The sequence below is a fragment of the Sinohyriopsis cumingii genome, chromosome 14 (assembly GCF_028554795.1).
Source record: "Sinohyriopsis cumingii isolate HCF-2022 chromosome 14, ASM2855479v2, whole genome shotgun sequence".
Taxonomy (NCBI): Eukaryota; Metazoa; Mollusca; class Bivalvia; order Unionida; family Unionidae; genus Sinohyriopsis; species Sinohyriopsis cumingii.
Window position 1 is genome coordinate 25,698,519 of NC_142974.1, and position 23,753 is coordinate 25,722,271.

Genomic DNA, 23,753 nt, shown 5'->3' on the forward strand with positions numbered 1-23,753 from the left:
TTGGTTGTTGTCGAGGTCAAGATGAGGCTGAGTTTTTAAGATGGAAACAGTTTTTTTTCATTTCTCAGAGCAAAATGATTTTTTTCCCTCAGGGCCACACCGAACGTGAAATCAGTAGAAGATTTTGTCATTAGGACTTCTTAGATTACTGTTGGATTTGATTCTTAAAACCGTAAGTTCATATATTTTTTTTTTAATTTTAAAGAATTTTCGAAGGACGTAAATTATTATATTTTTTCAAAGCTTGTTGTTTTAGTTTTTCTTGTGTTACTGTTTATTCGAGCCTAAACAAGTAACATAAATGGTGTGAAAAAAATGGTGTTGATTTGTAGTGAGATGAAAAATGTTGACTGTAATGAATTTAAAAATCACTCACTGTTGGATGATGGTTGTGTATGAAAGTACAAGGATGTTTGTAGGGAGTTGGAAAATGTAGAGTTTTATTTATTTTCGCTCATTGCTGGATTGCGGGTGGGCATGAAAATACATGGATGAAATAACCCGAGGAAATATTTGTCATGCAATTATTTTATTTACTCAGTTTCTCCATATTAGTATGATCATATATAAATATTGATCATTGAATTGCAATGTATTGATTTGGGTGGAATTTGATGCAATAAGGTGCAGACAGACACACTGACCTTGCCCTATGCTATATAGCCCTAACGTATCGATTGCATTTGTCTCTAAGGTCATACAAAATCAGCACAATCAGATTGTTGATTCGATACTTAAACTGTTGGATCAAAAGGCCACATTCGTTAAATGTTTGAGGCATTGGACCCATGATCAGACAGATTTGGGTTTGATTCCCGGCATGAGCTCAGCCCAAATCGGGCACCATGGTGTGACCTTTGGCAAGGCACTTAACTCTGCTTGGATTGACAAGATATAACGTACATGATGATATGAGGCGAAACAGAAGACACACAAACAAGAACAAAAGCAGCGAAAACAAAGCGTACACAAACGAACAAAGAACCCTCCAGAAAGGGATAATAAATCTAGAGACTTAAAGCCAGTTATAGGGGGACTCATTGCATATATGTCTATATCTCTATACACGCATAGTCTGAACAACAGTTTTATTATTTCTTTCTATCAACAACTCTAATTTTTATGGTTTGTATTACATGGGAAACAAATATGCTTTTATTGTACATTAAAAACATTATTTATATGCAATTTTTAGAGACAGTTTATTTAGATATTGATAATGATCTCTCATTGTGTATATATGTGTGCGTACGTTCAGAAAGAATAGTTTTACCTATTGAGCTTTTTAAGCTATCTTTTAAACATCATATTTACAATATTTATAAACCATGAGTCAAACTTATTCATTTTGCATATGATAGACCAAAGTATTTGTTTGGGTCTGATGTTTACCATGCAAAATATTATTTAATTTACAGATACTTGAGCTATTGAGTTGGAACATGGTTTGCTAATATAAGATTACTGTTTTTATTTAGAATACAAATTAAATGGTCATATTTTGTCTTCCGTTTGATCAGTTTTATTGACATAATATATTCATTATTTGCAATGTGTTCATACAAAAGTAAGAAACTGAATACTTCTAAAAAGATTTGGTTCATTGTACTTTGCAACCAAGGATGAAATGTTTCTTCAGATAATATGATATTCAAGAGGAAAAAAACAGAATAGAACAAAAATAAATGATATTAATAAGGACTGCATATATATATATATATATATATATATATATATATATATATATATATATATATATATATATATGCATTCAGATGTGCAAAATGTTCTTGAAGTTTGAATGTGAAGTCTGACATATATTATAAGGGAATTTACCTGATGTGATTAGTAGATGCATTGTCTACCTACCAGCTGGATATGGCCCCCTCCACCAGACAAAAAAAAAAAAAAAAAAAAAAATACGAAACTGAATGTAAGACTTTGTGAAATTTACAAATTTATGTGCTTATAAATAAATATACAAAGTGCACTGCAACACATTTCCGTTACCCTTGCCGTTATTAATTGGCATCGTACTTGCAAGTACAGTTATTTCAAATAATATGAATTAAAATCCAAAAGGTTCGTATCACTTAGATATCATTGATAATTAATTGTCTCTCCCAGAAAAGGCCGTTGATACAAGGCAACGCATATAGTCCTTTAAAAGTGTCAGCTTTTAAAATAAAACATTGACATATACGATGAAATAGTAATTGCTTTTTAGAAGGCATAGATTAATCTTGTTGCGATAATTTTAAAAATTCAGATCAGTTGGTTACTTGTAATTGCAGGAAATCAAAATTGTATTTGTTTTTGTGCACGGGCTGTGTCAATAATATTTTTTACGAATATATGACGTGAGTGCAAATAAATGAAAGAAATATTCACTTCAGTCTTTCTTTCTACTCTTTTATTGCGTAGCATTTTGATATTCTCACGTACTATTTATTATCATTGGAGCTGAACGTAACTTATGGGTGGAAAAAAATAGGCTCTCTTACTATACCAATATTATGACAGCTTTCCTGTTATTTACTGGGTCAGTTGAGCAATGTTGTTCTCTATAAATAGGTACGAAAAACTACATTTGTCAAACATGTAAGTCATACACTTCTACAACATGACAATCACCATAAGTGAGAATGAAACTGTCCTTATCTGTGTAGAATCTTATCCTGAGCGGATTCTTCTTTTCTTCTTTCTTTGATATAAGCCTCTTAATGAGCTTCCCTTCTGCTGATATCTGCTGGACAGACTGTGAGATAAATCCACACAAGTAAATGTTTCCTTCTCTCTCAGTGTCGATACCGGCTGGATTTGTCATGTCCTGATTCATGTATGTGTAAAGGACATTCCAATTCATATTGTAGGCTACAAGTTTATGCCCATCGATATACGGTATATATATGACTGAGTTAGTTTTATCATGTTTGACATAAATAGGAGCAAGAAATTTGTCAGTTTGATAATTATTTGGTCGGACGGTCCTGATCTCCTTTCCATGCATATCTAGTATTAGGATACTATGTTCATCTTTATATGTAGTGATCACCAATTGGTCATTCACTGCTGCTATACCCCAACACTGTAGCCTCGTTTTGATATCCCTGACCTTCAGCATCTTGTCCCTGATCCATATGGTCTGGATTGTTTTATGACCTGGAATCGTCACGGCCACGTCGGTGTTAGATAATGAGCAAGCAGACTATGGAGCACCTTGTAATGTCATATTCTCTTGATACTTATAATCTTGCCCAAACAACTTAATTTTGAATTTGTCAGATCAGTCAGTAATATTCTGCTATCCTTTAAGTGCACAATGTCTGATATGCGACACAAACTTGTATCCCCCGATAACGTCACGTTAAACTCTGAGACCTTCATGGCTTCCCCTTCTCCTAGTGGTGTTCTGACAGTCCCACTCACGCTACTTCTCTGAAACTGTGTTTCAACAAAGCCTGGACAAGGTGAGAAATCACATTCTTTGCAAATTAAATTTACCTTCCCAAGCTCGTTGATGGTATTCACGAATGTCTGAAACGTTTTATCAACATCCAAAGTCATTCTGACCTCTTTAATGTCCTTTTGATACTCAGATATGGCTGGAAAATACCTACGCTGATTTTGATCCAAATTTTGTAGCATAAAGAACTTCTGGATCTCTGACCCGTGGAGCATAACGAGTTCAAGTTTGGTCCGATCACTGTCGATAGCGGTAATCAAACTATTTCCCTTGGCTTCTTGGGATTGAAAGTTTAAATTTTCAGACTTGTTATTACTTTCTAGAGATGCAATGACATCATCTTCAAGTTTTTGTATCTTTGCAATCAGCTGGACTTTGAGGGAGTGAATATATTCCAAAATGTCGGTCCTGTCCTTTTGAATGTTATCTGCATGTACCTTGATCATGTGCACTATTTGCTTTAAATGTTCATCATACTTGCAAAGGTTAGTATCGACTTCTTTTGATGTCTTTTTATCATCAAAAGACTTGAGCATGTCTTCGAGCATGATAACTCGATCGCATTTTCGATGTTCCAGAAATCCACAAGTATTACAGCACATTATTTTGTGATCACCGCAAAAGAATTTGATACGTTCATCAGAATGCATGGGGCATACTTCTATGGTGGACAGATTGGGTATCACGGACCAAGACCCATCACTATCACTTAGTATTTTGATCTGATGCCGACGTAATGAAGAGAATCCGTCGTGATACAGTCGACATGTCTTGTACATATATTGGAAACAGTCCTTACATAAGCACGTTGCTAATTATTCTTTTCCACGTTCTGAACACTGGTCACAAGACTTCCCTGCCTTTTTTCCTACTGAGACGTCTAATAAGGAAGCTACAATATTGTTCACAGGTAATGATTCCGCCCACTGTTCGATGTTGATATTAGGATCCGATGAAGATGTATCCGCTCTGCACACCGGACAAGGAAAACATATCTGAGGAGTTCCCCTGTGGGTCACCTTATTGCTAATATGTGACTGTAGACATGAAGCGCAATACGTATGTCCACAATGGAGAACTTTGGGTATTTTGAACGTCTCCAAACAAATCGGACACTGTAAGATTTGTGAGAATCGTGCCTCTGCTTGTAAAGCGGTCGCCATTTTGCCTGTTTTAGTCACCGGTTTATTTGCTACTTGCACAAGTATTATCTTTTACCTGGCATTATCGGACCTACCCGAGGGTATCTCTTCTATTACTAATACATAGCCAGGTTTACCGAGCACACCGTCGCGGATCATAAACATGATTACCGTGTTTTTATTTAAGTGACATTAATATGCGTCGAGTCAACTTATATTTACGTATACAAATAACCAAGATTGTCTGATAAAAGGAAAGGAACGATAATGCTAAATAGACAACACTCGTTGAATGCTTATGTAAACAACAAGACGATGGTCTTGACTTGTGCATACACAATGCTTTAATGTATAGAAACGGCAAGTGTAAGCCGATGTAGATTACGTTCTGTGTTTGTCGATGTTGCTATATGCCAGTTTTCATGTCATACATGTTTCCAACCCGAGATTATCATTTTCGTCTGATAGTTAAATGTCTGTTGACTATTGACATGGGGCGAATATTGGTATGACTTATATGAACACGTACCATTTTAAATTCACGATTATTGAGTTGATGTTTATCTGTCTTCTCAAAGTTTGTCACGATTAGGGTAATGTATTATGAATAACACGACAGGAAGATGTGCATTAAAGAATTTCGAGTCCCCAGTAGTTTAAACTGATCTCGAAGAATATATCATAACTCAAGACCCATTAGGTATAACATTTCATACAAAAATAGGAGCTTCTATTTATTACGTATATTCAACGCAAGTTTCCAACCTCAGATTTACATAGTCTGTGACCTATTTGATCGAACTACCATTGGACATATTAACTCATCGTTCGGAATTCTTCGATCGGTTTGTGAGAGAGTCAATCATTCTTGGGATATTCATCCTACTTTTGTTTTAAATCCCAAATCTTATCTTTGCCTTCATCGATTTCCTTCAGTGTTTCCACTTATATTTCCTTCTTCCCACTTCTGCTTCCTTTCTTCCCACTTCTATTTCGTCCCTTCTCACTCTTGTTTCCTTTCTTCCCATTATTATTCATGTGGTCTTTGTTGCGCTGGCATGGATTTTATCGAGTGCATCCAACCCCATGGATTACTCGGAGTGATTTCTGTTTGAAGTTACTTCCACCCAACCCGGTTCTTTGTACCTTGAACACGGTGGTTAATGCACATCACTCTTCGAATTCTCTTGTGCACTGCATAATTTAATGAAATTTCCTATGATTGCTGTCATTTTCCAGCTTAAATATTTGACTACGCCACACATTCTTGTTAGCCATTTAGTCTACTTTATCTGATTGGTTTCCTGTCATACTTTTTGATGTGCCCTAGGAACGTCAAGATTCTCAACACCGGATTCATAAGAGTACCTACGTTGCTTCTGCTATAAACTAAGCTAAGAAGAAAGTGTTCTGTTTCTTTGAAGCATTTTGGCGACTTAAGATTATATAACGTCTATCTAGAGACTTGTAATCTGTTTAACAGATTCAAATCAGTACGCATTCTAAACTGCATTACCTTACAAACAAGAGTTCGTATTACACTCCCAACAACGTTTTTCGGTAAGTGGTAGTTCGAATTGTTCGGAATGTTTCCGAATATAAGTGTTGCATATAAACCTAGCAAGTGTGTGCATATGTATGTAATGATTAACGTTTGAATTATCCAGACAAAACTTTATCATAGCACTTGCCTTTAATCACTGGATATCTTCTGACGCTGAAAAAAGGAAAGAAAATGGTAACATTCGTGACACTTAAAGGATGTTTGGAACTGCGTTAGACCCAAATATATATCTTAATCTACTATGCTTGTTTAGACTGTTCTTTCAGCAGTACATCTGTGTGAATGTTGTTATGGTTGGAGTGGAGTGCTCCCAATATATCATTTAAACTATTAAAGAAGTCCAACCCAGGCTCTATTTTGACTGGAAGTTAAATTAGTGAAAGTTAGATGTAAAACTCCGAGCTAACCAGTCAGCAATACCGATGGTTAATTGGTTAGATATACAAAAAGGTTGAAGTTCAATGAATATAAATTTAATAACAATTCAATGATCGAATGATTCATATTTCCCAATTACACTGTTTCCGCTCGGCCATTTAATAGCCTCTTACATCACTTGATTGGCAGCGTGAGATCGATTTCCACCTGTCCTTGTATTTTACTCATCTGTGGTGTTTCTTCTCCCTCCTAGTTCTTCCAATTTCTTCTACTCTTCCTCGCCTACTTTCTCAAAATTCCTCCTCCTCCCCGACTTCAGTATACATCTTCTCCTTCTCCTCCACTTTCTCCTCAAGACTTCTTTTCCTCCTCCACCTTCTCTCCACCGACTAGACTTCCGTCGACTTCGACTGTTTCACCTAGTCTCACTTCCGTCTCCAGCTCTCGATTCCCATACGTTCCTGTATGGTAAAACAAACGTCATGATACAGGATGGTATCAATTACTTCTTATATACACATCAATAAATTTGTCACATCAATACATATCCTTAATCCTGTTATTCTAAACAATATCACAATAAGCAGATGCATTTATTTATCTTATAACTCATGCAAAGCACACAATTCAAGCATGTGTAAATTCGAACATAACACATTAATAAATGCATCACTTTACTACGAAGTAACCTAATAACAAATTGCAAAATTAAGACTGACCACAGTCTAACAATCTACATAATTCCGACTCGCATCTAATAATTCTCTAGCTCAAACCCATTTCTCTAATACGCATATAAAGGAAACACAACCAAGATAAGTCTACGTAGTAAACGATGCCAGTAATTAAGTATACATACTGCAGATAATTACAATTATGTTGTTGCAAAAATCGAGCAAATAACTTACTGACCTTATCGAAGCTTTTTCTTTTCTTAGAATCTACCCATATCGCCAAATTACGAATGGCAGTCTCGTAGTAACCATACTGCTCAACAATCTTCCCAGGCGAATACTAACTTTTCATTTACATGTTCGGAAAGTTATTATTCGGATCGCAATTGTAATCATACCCTCTATCTCAATTCTTATTGGATATCACTATGAACCGATCCAATCAAACGTAGCGGGCAGTGTCAGTCTCACTGTCTGTAAACGTGGGTACGAAGAAGAACATGCCTCGTTCACCCCGAGCCTCTCCTCTGATCGTAGCTGTAACACAGAGGTGTGATATGGGAAGCTTTTGGCAAATGATGCGAGTGGTAGCCTTCGTCAACTCAAGTTTCCGGTCTCTGGCGGGTCACCGTAACATTGCGTAGAAAATTAACACTAGCCTGCGGCGATCTTTAGACATTAAACACATGGCCGCAGTCGTATTTCCAAGACAGTAGATTATAGCACATACATGACTTTTTAGCTGGGGCTTAGCAATCGTGACACCCTTATTATACTACTACACCCGGTCGAACTCAGAACACATTTGAATTTTGTAGACATTAGTTGATTTTCTATTGCATAATTCTTTCAGCGATAGGTCCACCGTACATGCTACACACATCTTAACTCAGAATACATTTGGCCCCATCTTTATTGTTTCTAGCGTCGATTTATTATATTATTTCCTTTTTCTATTTTAGATAATATTTTACTTGTTTTGCTTTCTCGTTTCGATAATGACAATGTTAGAAATTTTAAAACACAATCGTACATGCTGAAAACCAGCTGTATACAGCCAAAAACGTGAGTACCTCCCATTGCTGACGGGGTGGTAATATAAATCAATGGGTATAATATGATTATTAAAAACTGCGATATTGAGATCGTGAATCTATTCGTGTCGGCATTTACTGAATTACTCGTTTTACTTTTTCAAGACAATGATGAATAGTTGTATTTGATGCACAGTTGCTATGCGATCGACACGCACAATAATATACTGTATTTGATAAGAAGGGGAATATAATTGGCTTTTTAAGATCGCGGTGAAAGAAACTATTGTAAATACCAACTTCAATAAGCAGGCTGTTGTATGGAATATATTAGGGAAACATAAACTCAATACATAAGTTTTGAGTTTCTTCTAATCAACTATGATGGGTTATTGATAAGAACAGATCCTGTCCTTTCGAGCAGATACTGAAGTGGTCTACAGATTTTATTGAGTTACGAAGAAAATCGCCTAATGTCGTTTTCGCCATGATAGTTGTGGGTAATTGACTAAAAGCGTTTTTCTTTTTAGCTTGGCATATGCTAAAAGTTTCCAAGCAAGAGACTGCACATATTGTCTGGCGATGACTACTGTATTTATTATGCGCTAGAAATATATTTTGTGTAATAAAAATATTACTCTCCAGAAGCTAGGTAGAAACAAAAGTATTTATTCTGGTGACACCTTTAGACATAAAGGTGTTGAATATCCATCTTAAGCCTTGGTGAGAAAGTGGCTTACCCCTAAAATGCGCAGTCTTTGTTAAGTTCTTCCCAGTGGTTACCCTGAGTATCTACTTTTAAAATTTCCGTGAAGAGAAAGTGCGTTAACTCGTCAAGGCTGGCAGCGTATTTTCATTTCCTTTTAAGTCTGGGTTAGAAGACAATTTTCTTGGTTCTTCGAACTGGATTCATTCAAGTCCGATTCAGAGAGTCTTTTGTGTCGTCAGGTGATGTGATATGTTGACGAACTTCTTTCCGATTGACTATATGACCGGCTGATGAGCAAATGGGTCAAGGTGTGCCTTTTGTTGCGCATTGGAAGATTCATGTGTCCGTGCTAAATTTGGTTACGTCTTTTTTTAGATGTAACGAGAGGAAGCCTAATATCTGGACGGAAACCTGCTGCTCTGGAAGTGTCGAGGTTTTCCAAAGAAGATCTGATCTCCAAAAATGCCTTACATTTGATTTAAGTTCAACTGGATTTAAGTTCAACGTGAGCTGATTGTCTACAATACTTGGCATCATTGTAATGCTACATGTAGGTTCTCCTAGACAACTCTCCTGGGTCTATCAGGAACTGTGATGATGTCACAAATCCTGGAGCACGGATACTATCTATTGACTCAAAATTGAACTTTCGGTCTTAATAAGTTAAGCTTACAGACGTTGTCGAGATTTTCAGTTCATAATTCATACAATTTCGCACAAAGCTGTACAGATCTCAAATTTTAAACACTGACATTAGTTTTTCTTTTAAAGAAGTATATTGAAAAACTACCTTAATGTTAAGTATGAGTCGTTTGTTTGCTGAAGTTTGTTTGATTTCTGTATTTCTCAGTATTCATGCCCATATATTTCGCATAACACCACCTCGTGAGGGAATCGATTAACATCGTGCTATAATACGAGGCTGTACATATAAATTTCAGCATAGTCGTTCAGCATGTACCCGGAGGAGGCTTTAAACGATGTGAGGTTGTGTAAAATACTTGCCAAACGGAGCGAAATGAACTTGATCGCATAGTGATTGTATTATATTTTCCCGTGCAAGGAATGAAGTGTTCGAACACAAGCGCCGATACATAATAAGTAGAAACACGGATAGTTTGAAAACAAACATACAAAAGAAATACAATATTTTTTCTTTTATATCTCTACTTCGTGGTGATTGAACATGCACCTAGGTGTGAACAGAGAATTATAATGTTAAATAAATATATGATTTATTCTTCTAAACTTTTTATCGTTATTTAAGTCTTGTCTTGTCTGGATTTATTCTTTAAAACTGTGAGTCTATTTTGACTAGAGTACCTAAACCATACAGGAAATATGTACAGACTGGCCCAAGAATCTTCCAAAGATTGCGAGAATATATAACTTTTTGTAATATAAGTTGAAATATCCGTAAATATGATAATATAATAATGTTAGTTTTGCACTTTTTAATTTGTTTTTAAGGTGATGAATCATCAAATCTAGATACAATTTAATTTTTTTTAAGTTTCCACAGATAGTGATAAAGCCATATGACAACAATTGCAATTTGCCGACGTTTTGTTATTCATGTAGAAAAATTATGAACCTGACATTTACACAAAATAGCTTTTACCCTTATTCGGTAAATTGTCTTGTAACCATATTTAGTATTCTAGTTGTTATTTAGAACCAAATTACTCATGGAAAGAAGAAATACAATTAGAACTAGCATTAGATGACTATACCACTTCGCAAACTGAGGCTAAGTATAAGTTATATGGTGGTTGAATGCAACTCTAGCGGAACTAACGTGTTCGAATGGCAGTCCAGAATCATCACAATAAAACAGAAACGTTGGATATCAATAGTTAAGAGAATAAAGGAATTGGTTGCATGGGGAAACTGCAGATTAAAGTGACAAATAATTGGTGCTAGTTAATTATTGAATGTTGTTATATTTGATTGATTAGTTGTTTCCGGTTTGCAAACATGTGACTATTTTCTAAAAATATCACTACATTCCTTTAGATGTTTGTTAAGTGTTTTTGAAATTTTTATTTTAATTCTTATTCAGGACAATGCATAAAAACATGTGTCTCTACGTCTTGATTTGTTTTCGTTTTGGATAAGATAAAGGCACACACATTTCACTCTCTCTCACTCGTTCTCTCTCCGTTATGGTTTATATGAATTATAACTGTAGTAAGGGTGTTAGTTGTGTCTGTAAGAAAAGAGCAGGGAAGTTATTTGGGAATAGCGATTCTATAATGTTTATAAGTGACTTAATTTCCATTTAGTATGTCTTCGTTTCACATTCTTACTCGTGTGTTAAATAAAGTATCCAACGTTGGTCATTCCAAAAGGCACGCTAACACACACACACACACACACACCGAAACCGATGTTAAGCCAATACAAGTTTCGCAAATTTGTAACATTTGTCGCCCAAAACGAAAACATAAAACAAAATATGTGTACATTAGATGTTGTGCAACATTCCCACAAATCTTAAATTCAGCATACTAGAGTTCGCTAAAACAATATGCGTTAAGTAAAGAAAATGAATTCGTCGGATGAACAACTCTGCACCGCTGCTGATTGCCTTTTAATCGATGGTCAGTATGTTTATCATATTTATATAAAAAGTGACGAAAGAACATTGAACGTAATATCGGATTATTTGTTTGTGCAAAAATACAACAACCTGACGTTAAGAGTGGTAAATTTGTCACCCCAACCGAACTGAAAACATAACGATGTTTCGTTGAATCTTACATTCCACGGTCCCCACATATCACATTTCCCGCCAAAGAAACCCTCTACGTTACAATATTACATTTATGCCTAGGCTGAACCATCATGTGCATCCTATGATCAAATATTTAGCATAGATTTCACGTCTTGACGCTATGGACCCACAAGATGGCGGGATAGTGTTAAAGTCATCTGGTCTTTATAATCGTTTGATCTTCGTTAACATAGGATGCCCCTTTGGGCCTAGATCGCAATGCTATACTACGTATATATGTCCTGTCTGTCTGTCTGTATGTATGTATGTATGCATGTATTGTATGTGTATATATTATTTTGTATGAATATATGGGTGGCTGTATGAAAAGTTATAATTGTTGATGGATAGTGCTAAGAAGACTTTCATGAGGGTTGGTACAGACAAAATATTATCTTATAGGATGCATATTTTTAAGCTGTCCCCAGTGAGATTCGAACCTTGGTCATAGCAGCTTACATTACTCATTAAATATCAACTAAATAAACCAACAAATATCGGAACATCGTTTTCTGTTTTAGGAAAACTTGTCAGTTAACAAAAACATAGAAAATGTATTTTCGTTTTGTACGCGATCATATTCATATTTACAATGCCATTATTTACAAAGTTCCGTTGTCAAAGAAAGGCGCAAGTTAATTTCTTCAAAGGATCCTTGTTTCGTTGTAGTTTGTGATCAGACAGGAAATGTTTAACAGGACATTGATATTAATTAGAAGAAACAACGCAATGAAAAAAATGGACGATTCTGAAACGAATTTTTTTTAAAAAAAATGAAGTCGGAAACATTCCATTACACGCGAAATTACCTGAAATAATAAACATATGCATTTGAAAATTAGTGACCGCTATACATGCAACGCATACAAAATGTTAAGTTGTATACGAAATCCACAGAATGTCGACAATGTCAAAGCAGAGGAAACACAAGAGAAAAGGTGAGACAAAGGTAGCGATATTAACTATATATATATATATATATATATATATATATATATATATATATATATATATACATAACTAATTACGCCTGCGTAAGTACATTTATGGGTGGTGTGAGGAGGTTGGGTCTACCTTTTACCTTACTCTGTTATGACAGTGATATAGCCTGGAAGGGCCAATTGAAGTGCCCCGTATTGGTCATATGGGTTTCACTGGCCAGTCATTAGTCAGGGCTTGCAACTGCGCACAGTTACTTGAATGGTAATTAGCGTCACTTTCAACTGAACTGCAGAGGAGCAGAGACGCAATCCTAGATTCAGAAAATATTTGGTGTGGAATTTTAAGTTTTAACTCCCACCGCCGCCCCTACACAACCTCCCCTCCCCTTTTTTTCATACGGAGGTGAATCCTGCGCATATATATGTATGTGTATTTATTAGTGTAGGCATTCAGCTTTTATGATGTTACATATTACATATATAGGTGTGTTTATATATATATATATATATATATATATATATATATATAGAGAGAGAGAGAGAGAGAGAGAGAGAGAGAGAGAGAGAGAGAGATACGGTGAATGTTATGCATCACACTTCACTGACAATAACGAATTTTGTTACTGTCCATCTTCTGGCTCAATATTCAGTCGTTCTTTCGCATTGTGTATGTCATTATTGATATTTCATGTGGTTTTTATTTATATTGTGCGGCGGTCTGAGCCCCACATTTCAAGCACTTGAACTTCATTATGTATGTAAACCGTCATATCAGTAACTTTGATATGCAGTGGTATATCTTTTGCCTTGAATTATGTTTATTTCAATAGATAATCTATACTCGTCACTAAAAGTAGCCTGCACCAACAATCATGGAGTATATTATTATTTCTTCCCTGGGGCCGAACTCTAAACACGCTCGCCTTGCAGTATCATTCCTGATTCCGTTATCTGGGTCCATATGAGAATCATGCCTCTGCTTGTAAAGCGGTTGTCATTTTGCTTTTATTTATTCACCGGTTTATCTTCTACATGTACAAGTATTATCTTCTACCTGTTAGTATTTGCCTTACTGAACGACATCCTCTATAAATACTTCATACACAGCCATGTATGCCGAGTACACTGTCGCGGATCATAAAATGGGATACCGTCTATTTATTTAAGCGACACTAAGATACGTATAATATGCTCATGTTTGCGTACAAAATAACTCAGATTGTTTGGTAGTAGGAACATAACGATAGTGCTAAAGAAAACAAATATTTAAATTCTCAGTTAAAGAATATGGCGGTGGTCTTGACTTGTCGCTTGTTCATAAAATACGTTAATGTACATACCCGGCACGCAGAAGGCGTTGTAGATTATGTTATACGCTTGTCGGTTTTATTATTTGCCAAGCTACATATCATGCACGTTATCAACCCAGATTATCATCTTCGTTCGAGAGTTAAATGTCTGCTGACGGTTGACATGGGGCGAAGGTTGGTATGGTGTATATGAACATGGTACCATCGTTACATTCGTAATTATTGAGTCGATATAAATCTGTCTTCTCAAACTCCGTCACGACTAGGCTACATCATTATGAATAATACGGCACGAAAGTCTGCATTAAAGAATGCCAACCTCTGATAAATAAAATTTACATGTCTTTGACCTAGTTGGTCGGACGCTGATTTAACATACTAACTCATCATTCGAAAGTTTGATATCTTTTTGTGAGAGTAAGTCATTCTTGGGATGCTCATTTTAATTATCTGTATCCCAAATCTTATCTTTCCCATCCTCCATTTGCTTCTTTCTTCCCACTTTTGTTTCCTTCTTCCCACTTCCAGTTCTTTACTTCCCACTTCTATTTACTTCCTTCTAACGTTTCTTTTCTTTCTTCTCATTATTATTCGTTTGGTTGTTCTTGTGCTGGCAAGTTCTTGAACGTTTCAATCCAATCCCATAGATTACTCTGAGTTATTTCTGTTTTGAATCTTCTTTCACCCAACCCGATTCGTTGTACATATAACACTGTCGCTGATTTATGTTTCTCTTCGATTTCTTTAGTGTAATGCCGAATATGATGAAGTTTCTTACGATTACAAAGATTTTCTCGCTTTTTACCGCCGCACATTCGTGTTAGCCATTTAGTCTAATTTATCTGATTGGTTCCCTTGCATCCTTTTGGATTTGTTTGCTCTTCGTGCGTCAAGATACTCAGCACTGGATGCCTAAGTTCCCTTACTTTGTCTCTGGAATTTACTAAGGTAAGAATAAAGTGTTCTGTCTCTTTGGCGGCTCAAGATTGGATAACGCAACTGTAGGGACTGTTAATCTCTCTAATAAAGTTAACTCAATACGCAGTTTATCTGGACACAGATTTATCCTACGAATACATAAACTTGTTACACACTCCCAACGAGCGTCGGTAAATGGTAGTTCTAACTGTTTTTAAAAGCTTCAGAATATAGGTGTTGTATATAAACATAGAAAGTGTCTGTACATGTATGCACTGATTAACGTTTGAATTGTCCAGACAAAGCTTCATTAGAATATGGTTTGAATTGTAGGACGTAGTCTAATACTGAGTATGAAAAAAAAGTAAATGGTAATATTTGTGGTACTTAAGAGATACTTAGAGGTGCGGTAGACTCACACATATATTTCAACCAGATTGATTGGTTAGCTTGTTCTTTCAGCAGTACGTTTACTTATATTACTACTCCCAGGTGAATTCAGAATACATTTTATTTTGGTAAATATCAGTCCCTAATTGATTTTACTTTGAACAATTCTTTCAGGAGTACGTCCACCTTACTTGCTACATTCATGTGAACTTCGAACACATTTGACCTCACCTTTATTTTGTTCTGTGTCGATTTATAATAGTACTCGTGTTTCTTAAATGCAAAATTATAGCAATGTTAAAACACAGTCGTTCATGCTAAAAGCCAGCTGTGTAGAACCAAAAACGTGGGTAACTCCCAGTACTGACGGGGTGGTAATACACATCGATGGGTATGAAATGGTTATCAGAAGCCATTCGAATTTTATATCGTGAGCCTGTTCGTGTCGGCATATGGGCCATTTTCAAAAAAACGCGAAATTTCAGACTAGGCCGTGGACAAAAATAAATTATTTGATAAAGACTTTTTATTTTTTTCAATCAAACAAACCAACATCAAATACCACTAATAAAAAATATGCAACCTTAACTCAAACAGTAAATATATTTTTTTTCAAAATATTCAAATACAGGTTACAAAAAATGTCAATTGCATAACGATAACAAAAATCTTTATATTTTTTTTCTGAGTTAATATAGTAATCAAAACCATAAACCAAATAATGTGTTATACGATTACAAACATATCCCACCTATTTTATCCTCCATTTTTTCAACTAACTTATTATATTGTTGAAACATGTAGTTATTGTTAAAAAATGTTTAAAAAACAATCGAAAAAAATTATTTTACATGAACAACAAATAAACAATCCCCATTTGAAGAGATTGATGTTATACACATGATGAAAACAACATTAAATAATTAGATAACAAGCATTGAATGGTGTTAGAATTTGCAAAAAATGTTATATTAAGCATGTTATGCAATTGACATTACCGTTATACAATTGACACTCTCGTTATGCAGTTGACAATATCCTGTCAAGAATTAATATAAACTTTAAATTAAAAAGTCAAAACAGAAGAAACATATTTACTAAAAAAACATATTGGTATGGTCAATTAATATAAAGGCAAAAGTCTCTAAGTATCTTACTTGATGACCATTGAAACAAAATTTAAAATATGCAAATTTTAACTATCATAACTAACTTTTATCAAACTACACTAACATTTTACCCTAATTTTATCACGTCAAAAATCTTAACTACACAGAAATACAAATTCAAACAGTGTTTCTTTTCATCTTTACATCTTGATACACAGTTAAAATGTAAGTGCAGGTTTAGGGTCTTTTAGCATCTTCCCACTCAGACTGTTTTACCGCAAAGTGGTTTGTACCCTCAATAGGTTCTGGTTCAGAAATCATGCATCTAATCTCATCAAGTTCATACCAGTTCTTGTCGTGAATTTTCTTTGGCCAGAAAAAGCAGTTTTCGTTTTTGGATCCAATTCTGACCATACATTCGATAAACACCATTTGAGATTCAAAATCAATGTCATTAACCAATCCAGGATAATACTGGTCATTGTATGTTATTAAAACATACTTTCCTAGGTAACCATCTATACTCACTTCAGTAGATTTGGTTTGTTCGCAAAATTTATGATATAGTTCTTTGATTTCTGCATTAGTGTTTCTTTCTGTTTTTTTCTCAATCTCATTGACACTGGTGTTGCAGGTTTCTGGTAAAATGGGGACAAAATGGTTCGGTATCCAGTTTTGATTTTGCATGTCTGATCTAGTAGTTGTCCAAAAAATTTGTCCAACACATGACCTTTTCTCATTAATTCTTGGTTCAACTGTTCTATTCAAATGTCGTCTAACTACTGGATTTCCAAGTTCAGGGTAAATAGATCGAAGTGACATTCCTAGAACCGATGAAAGGGCATGGATTTGCCAGATTCCCATGTAAACTTTTTCTTTAGTTATCTTCAGAACTTCTCTTTCATAAATATCTCTGATTTTATCTGATGTTAGTTTCCCATCATGCATGTATTCTTCGGAATACATTGCATATGCTTTTATCAGTGATCCAACCTTTTCAGTGTTTGCTACCTCGCCTTTGATAAGATTAGTTTCATTTAGATAGTATTCCTCATTTAATGTCAGTTCTGCTACTATTCGTGTTCTCATCTCAAATACATGTAAGTCGTTCCCATATGCAAAAACACTTCCACACGCAGGAAGACAATCTCCGTCTGCTTTGACCTTCACTGCCGTGTCACCATTAACAGAAATGTTGTTTGGTAGAATTGATTGTGAAATAGGCTCAGCTTGAAAGTTATGATAAGACCTTGGTGTTCCATGTGTATACCCAATCTGATTTTTTATTATGGCACATTGCTTTTTCAGATTAATGAATGTGTCTCTAGCCTGTAATGACTTTAGAATTCTTCTAAATGTTCCTTCTTTTCTTCTGACTTCCTGTAGATCCTCATTCGTTCGACCGTTCAAGGTAGTCTGTTTCTTTTTCTCATCTGTAATCGGTATATCCTTGAAGCTGTTATCTTGTTTCTGATTTGTTTCACTTTTGCCTTTGCTGAACACCCTTTTTGATTCTTCTGCTTTTGTACCTGGTAACAATGAGAACGTTTGAAGTTGATGGTCCTTGCAACATTGTTTATAACATACACAACTAACATCTCTATATTTGATAACATCTGGTTTATCAATAAAAATCTGATGGAGTTTTGTTGTCCCTGGAACTGTTAACAGTGGGTTCTTGTATTTTGCCTCCATACTGTGAATATCAACATCTCTGACAAGATACACCTGTATCAAAGTGTTTGTAGTCTTCATTTCTTTTAAGAAGCTGTCAGCATTAAGAATATCTGCTCCATGTTTTACTTTCTGATCTGCAGATCTCTTAAGAGCTGCCCCTATTCCGTCTGGTATCCCTTTGCCATGCCCTGCAGCATGAAAATTCCATTGAGCTTGTGTAAAGCCGTAACTAAAAATTTCATTACTAAGAATGTGAAAGTTCAACTTCTGCTTATATTGTGTCGTTGGACCATCACTGTAAAAGTGTACAGTGTCTACCTCTGGATATTTCTCTCTAATTTCACTCAACACTGGATTCAAGTGAGCCCAAATAGAATATGGATCATGTTGGAGGCTATCTGAAATTCCACAAAAAGATTGAAGCTTGTTCATTGTTCCAGTGATATAATAACCTGTGTGTAGTGTTATTTGATTCTGTGAAGCTCCAAAGTGAACACTTTGAATCTCTTTTTCCATCTTTCCTACATAATTCTCTGCAAAATCCACGTGGAGAAGACATTCATTTGGGCCTAGTGATTCCTTAAGTTTTCTGTAGTGATTCATTTGGTTTTTAACAATGAAAAGGTGCTTTCTTCCTTTTATCCATAGGTCATCGTGAAATCTGTCCATAAGATGTCCAAGTGATCCATTTTCCTGGGTTTTTTTCGTGACAGTTACTTCTTTTATTTCTCCGTTTTTAAATGTTCTCTTTTCCTTCTCTGTTTTCCACTGATTCCAACTGATCTCAGTGTTGAAATCTTCGATGTTTGTTTCTACTTGTTTTTCCTTGCAACTACTACAATTCCCAAACATGCAGTCTTTGTTATTAGGATTGCAAACCACTTGTGTTACTAGGACTTCAATATTAAATGTTTTTATTGCCTTGTGTTTGTACAGGGCAGTGGCCATAAAAGTAAGATTTTCGCAAGTCTTACACAGACATGTCTCCCTCTCTTTTTCTGTCTTTTGTTTCACCCAAAATGGTTTGAGACGCCAAAATGTGGTAAAACTTATGGCTTCCTTAGCTTCCCTTCGATACTTTTCATAAAGATTCTCAATCGTATCTAGCAATAAACGTTTCTGCCTTTTATCCTTGAGTTTAGTTACAGTTTGACGAACTCCTGTTGTAATTCGGGAATTGTCATCTCTTTCAAAAAACTGCTGAACATCAACACGCAGACGCTTGATTTTAGTTCCTTTCTTCTTCTTCCTGTCATCTTTTGATGGATTCCTTATTCCAATTTCTGATCGAATATAGCTTAGGGCTTTATATTTTCGAATCACACTACCAATTACAGCATGACTAACCTTTTTCTTATTCTCTTTTAACTTGTATTTAAGTCTAAGTTGTTTGATTAAAGCATAGTGAAACTCTAGGGACCTTCTTACTTTATTGATCGATGAGTTGTTGCCTGCCAGATGTCTCAGTAATTTCTTTGTTTTAGTTTTTGGTGAATCCTTACTTAGTGCATCTTTCATTCTTTGTATTCTCTTCCTGTACATAGCCAGCTTTTTGTTGGCACTATCAAGTTTCATTTGTAGGGAGTTCTTGTCTCTGTAGCACTTTGCATCCTTTCTTTTTCTTTCACGTTTACTTTGTTCCTTTTGTCTAGATGGTTGTGGTCTTGACGGTGCTGGAGGTTCTTGATCTTTACTTGCGGGTGTAGATGGCGAAGATGGCGGTGTAAGTTCTTTTTCCAAGTCTTTCTGTCTTGATCTCTGTTTCCTCTTCTGTTGTCTCCAATATTTTCTCTGACTTCTTTTATTTCTTTCGGATTTGGTGTCAATTAAGGTAATTTTGCCAGCTGCTTTCTGGTCATGATACCGTTGTCTCATTTTCTGTTTAAATTCTTCATATCTTTCTGGATCTTGTTTTAATCTTTCACGAAACCTCCTTTGTCTTTCTTTTGTTGTCAAAACCATGATATTTTAGGTTTATCTGTGGATAATAAAAAGAAGATATTTTTCAAATGGACATGTCGCCAAATATAGCCTTAAATTCACTTTTTTGTCATGTCTTGTTACAGGAATTAGTCAGATTTTTAACTAATGCACAGACTATTTTATCGTTGTTTTTTTCAATATAAAATCTACCACATTCTTAGATAAATGATGTGCCACTTTACTGCCATACTAAAATAAGCAATATATTTTTGTCCACTTCATCACGAGGACGTTTTGTATGATGCTGTGAGTCTACATGAACCTTGAAGGGCTTTGAATAAATGCAATAAAAACTGGTTTAATTCGCAAACACTTTAAAAATGTTTGTGAGGGTAGTGTATTATTTTGCTGAATGTTTTTATTTCATTGTTGCATGTTTTGTCAATTGCATAACGAATCATGTCCATCAGCTAACGGCATTTGTCAATTGCATAACGGACTATGTCCATTGCATAACGATATTCGGCGTTATATCATGGACTGTTATGCAATGGACATATTCACATGCTTTTCTATTTTTACTCGTCACTACTTAAAGGTCAATGATAATTTTCTGTTAATAACATCTGCACAGGAAATGCAATTATTAGAATAATTTCTTGTTTTCCAAAGATTGCAGCAAATGCTATTTGTATGAGTTACTTACTGGACATGTTTAAAATATATGCCACTAATCGGACTTACCTTATCAATGTTTTCTTTGTAAAATGTCTTTTGTTGTCTCAATCACCCCGCCATTTTAACTTTATGAAAGTAGAGTTAGTGACAAGTAGTACAAGGGGAAATAACACATAAAGGGGGGTAATGCAAAATAAAAAAAATGTGTATGCGTTATGCAATGGACATTTTTTCTGTGACAAAAGTGAAATTGAAAAAAAAAAAAAAATACTATAATATTTGAATGTTAGTGACAAAGAAGTAAAGAAATCATGTTAAAGTTTATAGTTGAGCTATAAAAAGTTAAAAATTGTATGTTTTAAGTAACATAGTTTTATCACAAATATTAAAATTTGTTTTTGTGACATGCAAAAATGTCAATTTTGAGGATATAAATCATGATCACGAGACAATAAGATATGTAGGTGTATAGTTTTTTTGTGTGCTCCTATTTAGAATATGTATTAACATACCTTGTAAACTATTTTTTTAATGCTCTAATTGTGTATCTTGAAAAAAAAATGAGTGTGACATAAATTTCGAGTTTTTTTGAAAATGTCCCATATGCTAAATTACTCATTTTACATACAAGTTAATGATAAATATTTATACTTTTATGTACATCTGATACGCAATCAGACTCACAAGAGGACATATTGATTTGATAAGACGGGGACTAGAATTTGTTTATTAAGATTGCAGGGTAAGAAACTATTTTGCATACAACCTTCTATAAATATACTGTTATGTTTAAATCAATAGGCAAACATACACTCAATACACAAGTTTTGATTTTCCTCGTATGCAGTTCTATTGAGCAGATACTGAAGTGGTCTACCAATTGTATTGACTTGCGAAGAAAATTGTATAATGTCGTTTTTGCCATGATAGTTGGGTTTAATTGGTTAAAAGCGTACTACATTTTAGCTTGTCGAATTCTAAATGTTTCCAAGCACGAGATAGTGTCTGGCGATGAGTATTCTATTTATTATGAGCTAAACATATTGTATGTTCATTCAGTAATACAATTGTTACTCTCCAGAGACCTAGGTAGAAATGAAAATGTTCATTCCGGTGAAAGAGATGGTCATACAGATCTGAATATCCCTCTTATGCCTTGGTGAGAAAGTGGCTTACCCTTAAAATGCACAGTCTTTGTTAAATTCACCCCAGTGGTTACTTTGAGTATTACTTTTAACAATTCCGTGAAAAAGGGAGGTAACTCGTCAAGGCCGGGATCTTATGTTCATTTCCTCTTAAGATTGGGTTAGAAGACAGTTTTATTGTTTCTTCGAATCGGATCCATTCACGTCCGGTTCAGAGTCTTTCCTTTCGTCGGTAGCTTCGATATGTCGACGCAGCCGTTTTTGATTGATTACATGGACCTTTGATGGACAAATGGCTGAAAGTTAATTCCTTTGCGCGTTGGACCCATGATTTTCGCATGCAGCCCCCCCCCCCCGTTCCCAAATCTTGAACTGACCCTAAGGTTTAGGAAAATTCGCCTGTCCGGACTATGTTTGGCCACGTCTTGTTTAGACCTAACGAGAGGAAGCCAATATCTCGACAAAAACTTCCAGCTCTTTAAGTGGCGAGTTCAACGCGAGAAGAATGTGTACATTATTTGGAATCACTGTAACGTTACATGTATGCTCTCTTAATAATATAACTCGCCTGGATCTATCAAGAACTATGTTGATGTCAGAAAACCCTGGAACAAGGGTACCATCTAATGACGCAAAATTAAGCTTTCGGCATTAATGAGTTAATGTAACAGTGTTTGTTGGGATTTTCACAGCCATAATTCTTAAAATATCATAAAAGCTGTAAAGCTCGTAAATTGTAAATAGTTACATTACTTTTTATTTTAACGAAGTAAATTGAATAACTGCCTGAACGCAATATACGAATCGTTTGTGAGTTTGCTGAAATTGTGTTGATTTATGTCTCAGCATTCATTCCACCATATGTGGCAGAACAGCACCTCGTGAGGGAGTTGATTAATATCATGCTAAAATACTTAGCTGTAAATATGGAATCCAGCATACGAAAGAAAGTGTTAATTTGAAGCCGTATATAATTAGGTGATCATTTATACATAGATCTTTTACTTATATGCATATGAGAAGCTGCCTAATTTTTTCCACTCGATTATGCTGCAATTTTCTTATTAGTTGTTAAGTAGGTATCCAGAGGATGCATTAAAGGCGATTGTTCAAAATACATCTCAAGAGTAGGGAAATGGACTTGATCGATTAGTCATATAGTTATGTTTTTCCACGCAAACTATGAAATGTTCAAACACAAACGTCTATGCTTAATAGTTAGAAACACGGATAGTTTAAAAACAAAGATTCCAAAGAAATGCATTGCATTCTTTTATATCTCTGCTTCATGGTAATTGAACCTGCACCGAGGTGTGGACAGAGAATTATAATGTTAAATAAATGCATGATTTATTTCTTGCAAGTTTGCATCATTATTTAATCCTTTGTTTTGGATTTATTTTTTAAAACTGTGAATCTCTTTGGATGTGTATACGTAATAAAATGGTCATAAAGATTTCAAGAAGGCGTAATGTTTTGTAACATACGTTGAAATCGTAAATACGATAATAAAATAATGTTAGTCTTTCACTTTTTAAGTTGCTGTAAGGTGCTGACTCATTCAAATCTAGATAAGCAATCGGATTAATGAGAGTGGTAGGGGTGATATATTTGTCTGTAAGAGAAGAGTGGAAGTGATATAGATGAATACTCAGTCTTTGGGTTGGCACACACTTATATCGAAATCATAATATGCACAATGGTGACGTCTTTTTATGTCAATATATCTATCAAACAAATCAAACAGGGCAAATGCAGTGAAAGAATTACAATCTATCACTGATGAAAACGAACAGAGTATTATACTTGACATTGTTCTTTAAGAAAAACGATGTTGGTGGATACTGTTTGTAAACATACGATGCTAGTGTTTTTTTCCCTCTACTTTACAAACAACGATTTTTTTTTAGGGTTGTACT

General features: G+C 35.0%; 2 protein-coding genes across 2 annotated transcripts; both read right to left on the reverse strand.

Annotated features, from left to right (window-relative positions):
• Positions 1-2,398: 2,398 nt before the first annotated feature.
• On the reverse strand, positions 2,399-3,124 carry LOC149783445 (uncharacterized). Its single transcript, XM_089933115.1, has one exon. The coding sequence runs from the start codon at positions 3,122-3,124 to the stop codon at positions 2,594-2,596; it is 531 nt and encodes a 176-aa protein (XP_089789241.1). The 3' UTR covers positions 2,399-2,593.
• Positions 3,125-3,228: 104 nt separating this feature from the next.
• Positions 3,229-4,762, reverse strand: LOC149783446 (uncharacterized). Its single transcript, XM_089933114.1, has one exon. It carries the CDS (start codon positions 4,243-4,245, stop codon positions 3,229-3,231), a length of 1,017 nt encoding a protein of 338 aa, XP_089789240.1. The 5' UTR covers positions 4,246-4,762.
• Between the last annotated feature and the right edge of the window lie 18,991 nt (positions 4,763-23,753).

Bases quoted from the DNA above. Each gene is read 5' to 3' on its own strand.
- LOC149783445 (XM_089933115.1), bottom strand. From the start codon at position 3,124: ATGCTGAAGGTCAGGGATATCAAAACGAGGCTACAGTGTTGGGGTATA.
- LOC149783446 (XM_089933114.1), bottom strand. From the start codon at position 4,245: ATGTACAAGACATGTCGACTGTATCACGACGGATTCTCTTCATTACGT.